Source organism: Calonectris borealis, chromosome 13 (assembly GCF_964195595.1).
Source record: "Calonectris borealis chromosome 13, bCalBor7.hap1.2, whole genome shotgun sequence".
NCBI lineage: Eukaryota > Metazoa > Chordata > Aves > Procellariiformes > Procellariidae > Calonectris > Calonectris borealis.
This window is the reverse complement of record NC_134324.1, coordinates 8,598,179-8,610,922: the sequence shown is the minus strand read 5'-3', so window position 1 is coordinate 8,610,922 and position 12,744 is coordinate 8,598,179. Positions and strand designations below refer to the sequence as shown.

At 39.5% G+C, this 12,744-nt stretch overlaps 1 protein-coding gene across 1 annotated transcript; it reads left to right on the top strand.

Moving 5' to 3' along the window:
* Positions 1-2,713: 2,713 nt before the first annotated feature.
* BRS3 (bombesin receptor subtype 3) lies at positions 2,714-7,172 on the top strand. The gene is made up of 3 exons (XM_075161802.1): positions 2,714-3,144; positions 5,849-6,200; positions 6,765-7,172. Exons 1-3 carry the CDS (start codon positions 2,714-2,716, stop codon positions 7,170-7,172), a joined length of 1,191 nt encoding a protein of 396 aa, XP_075017903.1.
* Positions 7,173-12,744: the final 5,572 nt, after the last annotated feature.

Genomic DNA, 12,744 nt, shown 5'->3' with positions numbered 1-12,744 from the left:
ACCATCATAAGCAGATTGCGTATTTGATGTTTACTACCTGTCCTTCAGTCGTCTTGAATTTCCTTGGGTCTAGAGAATGTTATTTTGTGTGCTTTTTCAAAATAATATTTTTCATCTCCTAATGATCAACCACGACAGTATCTTACGCTCTATAAAGAGAGAACCTGGCTGACTAGCTAAAACCTGCAGTAATACAAGGACTATAGGAAGAGTTGTGAGAAACGAAGGAGCTTCCTTCTGCCAGATTCCCCCAAGGAGGCAGAACCTCAGGAAAAATACAATCTCTCAGTTGAAAGAGAAAACCAAGTAGAATTTAATGTTGCTGTGAGCTGGGTTAGACATATATACTGTGGTCTATTAGAGAGAGAGCACGAAAAATGCGTCTGTGTTTCCAGGTAATGTGGGCTTCTAAAGTGTGAAGCATCAGACTGAGCATTCAGGTTCAGATACATGAATTCAGGTCCACTTTGGAATAAACAGCACACGAAATCCCAGAAGTAAACAGAATTTTAAGCCCTTGCCGCTCTCTGGGGTTGCTTTCATCTGTGGCACATGTTGGTGTCCTCAAGAGGTTTAAATATGGGTTGGGAGATCTGTCACCTTCCCCTCCGTACCTGAATCATCCCCCAAAGCAACCGTTGGGAGCACCTCATAGCTCAGAAGTCTCCAGTCCTCTGGATGATCTCTTACACAGCGGGATATCAGGTCTTCTATCCCGCTGTACAAAATGATCGAGTGACAGAATAAACCAAGCCTCAGATTTCACGTTGTCAGCCCTAATCTCTCGGGTGGCTCCGAAAGCTCTGGGACCGTACGAGGTTGGGATCTACGCTGCTAGCTGAACTTTGGTGCATCAGCCAACCTCTAGTGCAATTCAAGGCAAGTTACAAGTTTCTTTCAGCTAAATTCCAGTTTCAGCTAAACACCTGATGCCACACTTGAGTATTCAACACTTGGTGGAGAGCAATTAGTTCCCAATGTTTGGTGATACCCTACTTCTCCTATACAGGAAATCTAAACATTTTATGTAACTATCTGACATTAAGCTGTCACAATCTGCTACAGTTGCCGAACTCTATATTAAATATAATGCACACTACTACGCCAGTGTGGGTGGACAACATAATCGGGCATCCTCAGAGGCACCTAAATCTGTGAGCAACCTACATACAGTGCCTGCACAAAAATATATATTATGGTTGATCGTGACAAGAACTTCTCTTCTAAAAGCACTTTTCCAAAAACGTAATTGGAATTTTTAACCCATGCATCCTTTTTGTACCAGTGACTCCTTCTTCCACCTGGCCACAGCACTGGTCTTCCATCTGATCTACCATCTACCATCTACCCTCTGGCCTATCACCGCCTGAAAGCTATGGCATAGTTGTGTTTGCAAGGATTGGATTGGGAGAGCGAAAATTAGACTTTTCATGCGTAGTACTTAGAATTTTTTTGAGTAAATGAAACAAACTTGATTTTGTGTGTGTGCCTGTGTGCGTGCAGCTAAAGATAAAGGGACTTGGCTATAAGATTGCTTTTGTGATTTGAGCAGGGTACCTTCTCCACTTGAACATCCCAGCTGAAGAACAATCTGGAGGCAAAAATACTCCAGCTACTGATCTTCATTTTCAAGGCATAAAGCTCGGTCCTTTGATATCTTTTCCACTTACGCTATTTAGAAATTAGACCTTGGCTTTCTTAATTTCAGGAGATTTAACTCGATAGGTGACATTCCTTGTACCTTAGTTTACATTAAAGTTAATCAAGAGTTCACCACAGAGCAGAGTTTAAGATTTGACTGTTGACTAATCTAAAGATAAGAAAACTCGTAGTACTAACATGTTTGATTGAGATAGCATCATGAAAAGTTATTTTTCTCCCAGAAGATTTGAATCATCAGTTGTACCACCCAAAGCCAATAAATACATGGATTATTGCAAGATAACAGGCTTCCGTACAGCAACTATCTATAAACCTCTTCAAACTCCAGCATAAGTTGTGGTTTTGATGGCAATGGGACTGTTTCAAGGGACAAACGTAAGCTTTAATATATGGCCATAAATTTCGATCTTGTATTGCCTTTTGGAAGGTCACTCCATTTCTGTGATAGAAAGACTAATCAGAGCAGAGACAAGCACAGGCTGTCTCTATGGCTTTTTCAGCAAATACTATCTATATTCTGAGATATTTTATCTGCCATTAAGGCATACTGTAGAGTTTTGTGTTAAATTAGTATATTCTATGCTTACCTGTACTATTGAGAAAACTATTCCAGGTTTTCATTTTATTTCCTTTTTAGAATATTTTGAAAAATATTAACAAACATTTGCTAGGTAATATGCAAACCCTAATGCTACAGTAATTACAATATTTACTTGCCAGCTACCTCCAAGAAAAAAACATCATTTCAGATAATATCTTTAAAGAAACCCCTTTTCTCTTTTTTCCTCCTCCCTCTCTGCTCCACTAGCTGAAAAGCCAATAAAAAAATTCTCCACCTCCTACACAGTTCAGAAGAAGATCTGTGTGCATTTCTCCTAGACATGTTTTGAGACCCAGAAGGGGATGAAAGTAGTTAACGTGCAACGGGAATCTTAATTTCAGAGACAAATCTGTACTTTTCTATTGACCTTGCTGATATGCTGCAAGCTAAATATTAAACCATTTTTTGATCAATTTAAGTCCAGCCCGGGGAGAAGAAACAGTTACAGAAATGTCTCAAGTATACTTGCATTCAGCTAATCAGACTTTGTGTGCATCTACAAATGGTACAGAACTGAAATCAATCAGTGATAATGAAACCACAAATGAAAAATGGACCGAAGACTCCTTTCCAGGATTAGAAATACTGTGCACAATTTATGTTACATACGCTGTGATCATTTCAGTGGGTCTCCTTGGAAATGCTATACTCATCAAAGTCTTTTTCAAGATTAAATCAATGCAGACGGTTCCAAACATCTTCATCACCAGCCTGGCATTTGGAGACCTACTGCTTTTATTAACTTGTGTGCCTGTAGATGCAACACGTTATATTGTGGATACCTGGCTCTTCGGAAGAATTGGGTGCAAGCTGCTGTCTTTTATCCAGTTAACCTCAGTTGGAGTATCAGTGTTTACCCTGACTGTTCTCAGTGCTGACAGGTGGGTCTGATGCGACTGCTTTGCCAGGAGATACCGCAGGTGTGAAGTTAGAAATGAATAAAAGAGCAGAAATGATCATTTTGCACAATATTAAATGGCACATTGTAATAGACTAAAAAAAAACCAAAACCACCACTCTCCTATTTAATTTTAAAATGTGTGTTAGAAAAATTGGAGCAGTTCTTTTTAATGGAGTGAAGTGAGAAAGACTCTTTGAGTCTTCTGACCTTTTATTAGCTTGAAGTACAGTATAGGGGTTTTTTCTCAATTGCACAGAACAGGGAAATTGCTTAAGGCAGGGAAAAGACAGTATATTGGTGCTATCTAGTGGTGCACTAAAGTAGTCAGGGAAGATGAAAAAGAAAACTGTGAAAATGACTGAGTGGAAATCCTTTGTCCTATGCACTCAGGAAGGCTCTAAAATCCCAGGACGTCAAAGATTGACATATGGAGTAAAAAGCCAAAAGAAAACACAGAACAGACTGGGGGACAAATGAATGACTCTTATGATTTGATGGTTACTGCAATACTATAGTAATTTTAGCTTGGTAAGTGCTTAGCGTGACATGACACAATTTGAATATTTTCTCTTATAGTACTTATATCTTTTCCAGAGATATTTTAGCCCAGAGGTCCTGGAACTAAACTCAGGTTACAATGACAGCACTGTTAGTAGGGATCAGTGCTCCCCTCTGACTGCTGGCAGGAGTTGCTGAGCAATCAGATTTCCGTGCACGTCTTTTCTGAATGAATAAAACTAAGATGAGATTTCAGTTCAATCAGCATGAGCATGTCAAGGAGCAGAAAAACCCAAAATGAATTTTAGTATTAAGAGGGAAAAAGATTTTCATCTCATATGCCAGCAATTGTATATTATATGTAACAGCAAGTAGTTCATGTGTCCAGAATTTAAGCAACGCTACTGTGACTGTACTCCAAAAAAAATCAGCCAATGCAGGAATGGCCACACTGGGTCAGATCAAGGATCCATGTAGACCAATACCAGCCTCCAGCAATGGTAGTATAAGGACAAGAAAAGACACATAGGAAGAATAAAAACCACTATCCAACACTACACTTATACCCTAAGCCTTCAGATGACCTCCCGAGCAGATGTGGTTTCTGTCTATTTAATAACATTAATGGATTTCTCTTCTAGATCTTTGTTCAGCCTCTTCTTGAACTTGTTTAGCAATGACTTTCACTGCCTGTTGCATGAACAACTCCTTTTTTTTGCTTTGCACGTGGCTTCATTTGATGGCCTTGGCTCTTGTGCCAGAAGAGACAGTGATCCCTATCCATCTCTCCAGGCTATTCATGTTATAGTCCATCCTTAGTATGTTTTTTTTTTGAGCAGCACATGGTGTTCAAGAGTTGCATAAACCAGACATACAGATAATTGCACAATAGTCTCTTGCTCTCCATTGTTTTCTTATAATTCCTAACATTTTGCTTTTTTGTTGGTTTTTTAGGGTTTGGTGTGGGTTTTTTACTACTGCTGAATATAAAGCTGATGTTTTCACTGAACTATCTATCACAGCTCCAAGGTCTCGGTCCTGTATGATGTCAGTTCAGAATCTATCATGGACTAGATGACCTTTAAAGGGTCCTTCCAACCCCAGCTATTCCACGATTCTATGATTTAGACACTTGCTCTGTATTTAATTCTTCATGGTAGCTGTTATGAAAATACTCCATGCTACATTTTCACAGGGTAACTATATGGTAAACTTAGTGAGAAAGCTCAGAACATCAGTCATGTGCGCAGTGCCAGACTATCATGTTCCAGTATGCCAGAAGAGCTCGAAGTCAATAAAAATGGTACGTATTTGATAAATAGCAGTCCAGCTTGCAGTTTTCTATTTAAATTTGCCTAGAGGAGAAAAAGACCAAATCCTCAGGTTGTGCAAAATGGTACAACTAAGCTGTCTTACCCTCTGGATCCTTTTTCACTGCCTTTCCTCTGATGCCAGTCTCGTACCTCACTGGAGGGGGCTCTTCCTTCTGCACCATCGAGAGTCCCTGATACTCTGGGAGCTGGGTATATTGTTTCCTGTGCTTCATCCACCTTCGTGGCAGTTGGTCCTTTTTCCATGTCCCATTTCCACACAAATTTTCACACATCTATAGATTTACCCAGATTATTCTCCTCTGTCTGACTCAGCCCACATGCTGCAGAATCACAGCCATGAATCAACAGCCGCGTTAGCTCCTGTTTCATAAACATGAATGAATACTGGAGCATTATTTTGAGTCAGATCACTGCACTCAGCTGGGATCTCAAGAACATGGAAGAAAGGAGGGGTGTACATGCTTGGTTTCATGTATCTATAAAATAGTTAACCTGTTTCATACCTTTACCAGTTTTGCATACTAATTCCCTCATTTACCTTTCTAGGCAGCGCCATAAAAATAGGAGAGATGATTGCCCTTACTGATGCTAATCCAAACAGTAGAAGTCATCTTTACTTAGGAAAGCTTTAATGACAAGTCCTGCCAGCCAATTCATTAAAATACATGCTTAAAATTAACTTTTACATGTCCATCTTAATTACAAAGAGCTAGTATCTCTTTTCATTTCCAAGACAATTCTACCACCCTTAGTTTAGCAAGAACAGAGGTGGCTTTATCCTCAAGAAGTTTGCATTGTCAGTGCTTGCATTATTTCTGTATTTATTCTGACAATGATGTTGGTTGGTTTTAGGTACAGAGCCATCGTTAAGCCCTTGGAACTGCAGACTTCGGATGCGCTCCTGAAGACCTGCTGTAAAGCTGGCTGTGTTTGGATCGTCTCCATGATATTTGCTATCCCAGAGGCTGTTTTTTCAGATTTGTATTCTTTCAGCAATCCTGAGAAAAATGTAACTTTTGAGGCATGTGCCCCCTATCCTGTATCTGAGAAGATCCTGCAGGAAGCTCACTCCCTGGTTTGCTTCTTAGTGTTCTATATTGTACCCTTAGCTGTCATTTCTGTCTATTATTTTCTTATCGCCAGAACTTTATATAAAAGTACATCCAACATGCCAGCAGAAGAACATGGTCATGCCCGTAAGCAGGTAAGCTACAATCAAGCACTAAAGTGTCCAATTTTCCAAAGTCTATCACACCGATTAAGTCTGAATTCTTGAGTGCAAAACCTTTGCCTGATAACAGAGTAAAAAGCTCCATAAACTCAGCCCATATTAGCAATCCAAATTCAGCTATGCCCTTAAGCACATTCTCATGACTCATTAACTTAATTGTGAGTGTGCATGCTTTCCTAAAGAGGGATGGGGTTTGTTTTGCTTTATTATGACCCTATTAAACTCAGGAGTTAAAAGGTTGAATTGTAAACACTGAGATCTCATCCATATGAGCTGACACATTAACTATAGTACTTTTACATCCTAGTCTAGATGAGATTGCCATGTGATTTATAATGGGAAGGGAATGTGCTCTGCACTGGAAATACTTGTTAAAAAATTATGAAATAGATTTATTTTTCTGTTGGTTTCTTGGTTTTTTTTTCCATTTTGCTTTTTTGGTCTCTAATGCATTTAGGGTTTTAGACCCCTTTGAAAATCACATAAACATGTGTTACTAATTGCTATTAATACCAGACGTGCATTATTTTCTTGTAGATTGAATCCCGCAAGAGAGTTGCAAAAACAGTGCTGGTGCTTGTTGCTTTGTTTGCCTTTTGCTGGCTGCCTAACCACATCCTCTACCTATACCGCTCCTTTACATACCATGCTTCTGTAGATGCTTCCACCTTTCATCTGATAGCTACTATTTTTTCCCGTGCCTTGGCCTTCAGCAACTCCTGCGTCAATCCTTTTGCTCTTTATTGGCTGAGTAAAAGTTTCCGGCAACATTTTAAAAAGCAAGTCTCGTGCTGCAAGGCAAAATTTCGTACAAAGCCTCCCAGTGCTACCCACAGTAATACACCTACCAGAGCCCTGTCAGTCACGGGCAGCACACATGGCTCAGAAATCAGTGTTACACTGCTAACAGATTATAGTATCACAAAAGAAGAGGAAAGTGTTTAGTCCGTCTGGGATGAAGAAGGACAGAAACTGAGCCTTTGCAATCAAGTCACTACTACTGCGATCCTGGAAAGAGGTGCCATGCCTTGCCCTGTCTGTGAAAGAGTTTTCATCAGGAGTTCCTCATTTTTTTAAACATACAATAAAGAAATCAAACTGTGTGGGAGAAGAAGCTGCAACAGCTGAACTTTCCAGCGTAAGCTCAAAGTGATTGTTCATGTTCCCAAGCACGAACACGGATCCCTAGCTGGAATTCCTGGACGGGGCAGGACAGGAGTCAGCAGAGTTGGTGCAAGAATTGGCTGTGAGGATGGTTTTGTTCTTGGTGACTTGTTCTTTGATTTGTGACTGAGAGCTCCCTCTGTCAAGTACTTGCATCTACAGCCAGCAAGCAAAACCACGTATCTTCGTAACATGACCAATCAGGCAGATTTCTGATTTATTTCTTTTTTTGTCCCGAATGTTAAAAATACATCAGAAAGTATGCTAAAATGAAAGAAAGCAAAGGTCTGTAGTACGGTGTAGTAAAAAAGAAAAAGCATTATGGGCCAGATCCACACTAACCTTTGCTCTGTCAGTGACTGACTTTGAAACTCTGGGTAAGAGCTGACTGCTGTGTAAAGAGATGCCCTTCTCAGTTCCTAAGGAAGTCAAGGGAACCAGCAGGTGATCATCTCTCTTAAAAAGCTATCATCATCTTTAACCACACTTGTAAAATTCTTTGTGATCTATGGGTAAAACATCTCAACAGTGCAGAGTTCTCTATTGTTATACTGATTTAACATCAAGAAATTGGAGTGGATCTGTATTAGAGTTCTAGTTTGGATTTACAGTGCGAACTTTTGAAGTGAACTGCTCAAACGTCCTCTCCTGCCTTACTTTGCTCTGTCTCCCAGAGCGTTCTTGAGTGCACAACCTGGATTTCTCTCAATGAAACCGTGCATCCAGTCCACAGAACCAGACTAGAGCGAGTTTGAAGTAAAGCCCCCAAAAGTGTACAGCGTGGGGGGTCAGACTAACCATTTACCTCCACAGATCCACTCCTGCGGTAGTGTACGCGGTCATATCTAAGTGGTCTGCACCTTTTCAAGCATGCTGGGAGAGCTGGATTTTTCTGTTGTACTAATTTTCTATTCTTCAAGTTATTCAAGTAGTATCCCTTTTTAATATTAGGATAGACTGTCTTTATGAGATAGACCTTCTAATCTCAAAGCCACTGATTTTATGACTTTGCACGCAGAGGCAAGTCAGTGACAGCCTGTCATGGGCAGCCCTAAAAAAGCTCAGCAGCGCTGCTGGCAGGGACTGTCTTCCCATCAGGAAATACAGGAGGCCCACATTACAAAAATGTTGAATGACACTTATTTTTACGAATTTCGTGTACCATGAACCAAAACTTTGTTCTGTGGGAGCTGATGATAGAAAACACAATAGATTTTCCATTGCTTAAACTAAGGGACTTCTATCTCAAAAAAGAATTTGTGCATTGAAGTATAGCAGAGAGGTTGCAACATATGAATTAAACAAAATAGTGCTGTCAGTCACAGAAGTTTCAATTTTAAGTAACCCTTGAAGATATAACACCCCTCCAGCTGCACAGAGCCCCTAAGACATGGTTGGAAATCCATCCATCCATGCACCATTATTTGAGTTCATTATAAGATGAGAAAATCTATTTGTAGTCTCTCTCTGTTGACTGCGCTAATCAGAATAATAAAACCAAACTATAAAACCCAAGGGCATTGGAATACAACCTCTATCTTAAACCAGTTTAATGAGTCCATTTTAATCCCATCAGGCCTGGCCTTATTTTACTACACTCTTCACGTTACAAGCTGCAGGGCTATAAGCACTAATTGTCAAATGGATTCTCCCTTTTATTGTACCAGTTGTACACCAGGATAGCACCAGTGAAACAAATGGAAATATAACAGCACAGAAATACAATTTATGGCAAAGCAGACTCCAGAGACCTTATTTTACTCTCTTTGTCTTAATATAACACATTCCCTGGTAGTGAGCTATGTACAAATATAACAAACATATTGCACTGATATTTTCCCCTTCTCTTTTTTCTTAATGGAGCTGCAGGGTGAGACTGAAATAAGTAAATAAACCTACACAGTTGTGAGCCTACTTTTATCTTCCTGGATCTTACTATAGGGAATTCTAAACAAAAGAAAAATCAACGAACATTACAGTTCCTTACATCATTATTTATTCTAGCTTATTAAAGCCTTTGGAGAACAAATCTGCCATATGTTTCTGGACTTCGCAATTTGTCTCTGTTGGAGACCAAATCCCCCACTGCAAAATCCTTGGCTACACCTCACAGTAGCCCTTAAAAACCAGAGTTTCCTAATTCACCATTTTCTTTGCTTTGCATGCAGCTACTTTTTGCATGTGTAACTACTCCTCTAACTGGATGGTCTATCTATTGCTAATATATCCTGTTACAAAATTGATGTTTTTGCTGTATGCTGCACATGTTTTGGTTAAAGACTGGCAATATTTCAAGCCATAATTTAACTATTCTGTGTACTTTATGCTTTTATAATTCTGTACTTTCAAATATTCGTGACATGTTTAATTGGAGTGATATATTGGACAACATTTATTTTTATCTAAACAATCTGATATTATTCATTCCATCTATTCCCCCAATATAATTACCCATAAAATGTCTCTACATTACCATAACTGGATTTAGGGGAAAAGGGCTGTTTCCTTTGCGATCTTTTCTCAGTGTTCCAGAAAACAGTTTTTTCACCCCTAGGTAGTACAAGTGTAATTCTGTAAGAGCATATGGGAATAATGTCTATTTACAGAAGTACTGAGTGTTATTTAGCAAAGAAATGGCATGAATAATTAGGGTTTTACTATTTATATCCACAATGAAAGAACAGGTAGAAAAAAGGCACAAAATACTGAAAGGCAAGACTCCATCAAAGGTCTTGTTCATGTGGAGTCTTATTAAGTAAATACGATTTCTAGGATGTACCTTTCTTATAGTTTGTTTTGTGAATGAGATGGACACATTAACATATAAATGTACAGATAAGTGTAACAATTAATGTTCGCGTTAGCAACAGATTTAGTATCAGTACTCTAATTCATGCTGTCATTACGAGATGCTGGTTTAGTTAAAAAAAAAAAAAATTCCACAAGAATGAACAAAACCATGTCAAAGCATGGATAGAGTGTAACAGACTGCATCTCCAGCAAATGGCACAGAATATGAAATTAACTACAGCCATTTTAAAGCTCACCCTCCTGTTTTCATAGAAAGTATTGTTTTATTTTACATAGTTAAGTATGGCCTGCCCGCTGGCACTCATGTGTTTCTGCTAAGAATATTACAGTTAACGAATAAGCTAAAGTTACACACAGCTACAGCACTTACACATTTCAATCAGAGGTACTTACAATTAAAAAAAAAAATACAGGCTCTATTCAGCGTTTAGTTAGAGGCTCTGCCACAGATGGTCCCCTCAGTGCAAGGTGAACTGTTTTGTGGAATTTCCTTTGTCAGCATAGGAAAGGGTATTGAACTTCCAGCACATCTGGGTCCAGTCCTGTCATTTTTTGCACGGTGAAAATTCCTCTTCACTCTCACTAGTCTGTGTAACATCTACAGGCTCCAGCCCCATGGAAAGCCCAAAGAGGAGTAACCTCTCTGTGCTTAATCACTAGTTACTGCCGCCTTGATTTGACATAACAAAGCATCTCAAGAAAAGAGTGTTAACTCTTTACCTAATTAAGTATTAGCTAGTGAATTGCTGGTTCCCCTCTAATAGATAGCAAACCACCACTTCAGGAAAACCAAGATTTCAACACTTTTAGTAGGTGGTATCTCTAGACCAACGATCAGCTCTGATGAACCAAGACTGCCTTTTAAGACACAGAAGAGTCAGACACAGATACAAAATCATCATGCTAATGCCTCCTTTTAATATTTACTTTGAGACATTTTGTCAGGATTTAAAACACCATTTCTTGGCAGCTTAGACTGATCTGAGCTGTGTAACACTCGAGCTCTTCGCACCATCCCCAGAACACGCAGCTTGCAGCCGCAGTGCTTGCGCAGCCATGAATTATATCGTTTCAAGGATACGATTGAGAGGAAAGCTGTCTTGACCCCCAAAATGACGCGTTTCCAGCCGAATCAGCTTCCTGAGCTGGCTCACTCTGCTGTCTTTACTGAAGAGGAAGAGAACAGACGGTGGTGACACGGTAAGAAGCTGTGCCGCAGTAGCTGCCGTCACACATGCTGTTATCTGCAGAAAGCATGAGGGAATTTGAGGTAGTTTGTCCTCATAGCTACGTTAAAGTGTGCAGATCAGATTTACCATGCACTGACCCTGCTGCACACAAGCATGCTCTCACTTCCATCAGATTGAGATTAAATTTGGATCTCCTACTCCCCAGGACAGTGCCCAAAGACTTGCTGTAGGCAGATCTGCACACTAGGGAAATCTGTACTGTGTGGGCACAGACTTCACTACATTCGCTCAGGTTTTGAATGTAAAAAAACGCCAAAATCAAATAAGCAGTTTAAGACTTAAATTGTATCGCTCTTACAATGTTTAAGGCTATGATTATCTTACTTCCAAACATAAATCCAATTCCAATTTTTATAAGCAAGCACAGTTTATGTTAAGCCTCTCATGCTCCTCACCAAAATCCAATACCTATTTGAGTGCTAATACAAATGTCTCTTAAGCTGTCAGTTTGTAAGTGATCACAAAACAATCTTTGGACAACTATCGTAATAGTCCTGCCACGAGAAAATTCTTGAAGCATGAAAGATGTCATTAACTAGGCTGGATGTTCTTTGTGTAGCAGCCAAAGGTTACTACAAGTCTATATTTATATCCTGAGCAATTTCATCTGACGGTCTGTTGACCAGCCAGTTAGCTGATGTTGGTCTCTCCCTACAGAGCTTCACAAGCTCAGGATTGTGTCTTCGATTTTATTATCATTCCAGTCTGTATGACAGCAAAGATATATTTGTTCCTGGTATACTCATTTCCAGAAAACTTCTGTACTGAATATCATTTTCATTTCTGAGTGGAAAGATTGCTTTGCCAGTGGCAATCAGCCACTGCCAGCCTCGATGGGGCTGTTCAGCTAAATTTCCATTTAAGACACATGTACTGTTTTAATACCCGGGTTTTATAGCTCTAGGTTAAATTTTGCAAAACAAAACCTAAACACTGTGCTGCTTCATTCTCTAAATAAAAATACTTTTAAATACATACTTTAGCAATTAAATTTGGTTTTGATGTAATGTTATCTGGATTACACTGTGAAAACCACTAGATGGCACTGAATGAAGGTCTTTTAAAAGAACTGATTCGAGTAAGAAAATTATATTTAAAATATTTAAGTATCCACAGACAGAGTACTGCACTGACTAATAACTAATTGCAGACTTCCTTAATGCAAAGCAATTCAAAATTTTGAAGACAAGCCTCATCCCTTGCATCGTACCAACCCTTTCGGAAGGGAGCGCGACAGCCGTAGCTGGACGCCCTCAGCCTGTCACACCCCGATCTGTGGAAAGGAGGTACTG

What these genes read in the sequence shown, in the direction of transcription:
- BRS3 (XM_075161802.1), top strand. Translation starts at nt 2,714, where the DNA reads ATGTCTCAAGTATACTTGCATTCAGCTAATCAGACTTTGTGTGCATCT. An exon ending in ACTGTTCTCAGTGCTGACAG is followed by an intron (nt 3,145 to 5,848) that starts GTGGGTCTGATG and finishes GGTTGGTTTTAG; the next exon opens with GTACAGAGCCATCGTTAAGC. An exon ending in ATGGTCATGCCCGTAAGCAG is followed by an intron (nt 6,201 to 6,764) that starts GTAAGCTACAAT and finishes ATTTTCTTGTAG; the next exon opens with ATTGAATCCCGCAAGAGAGT.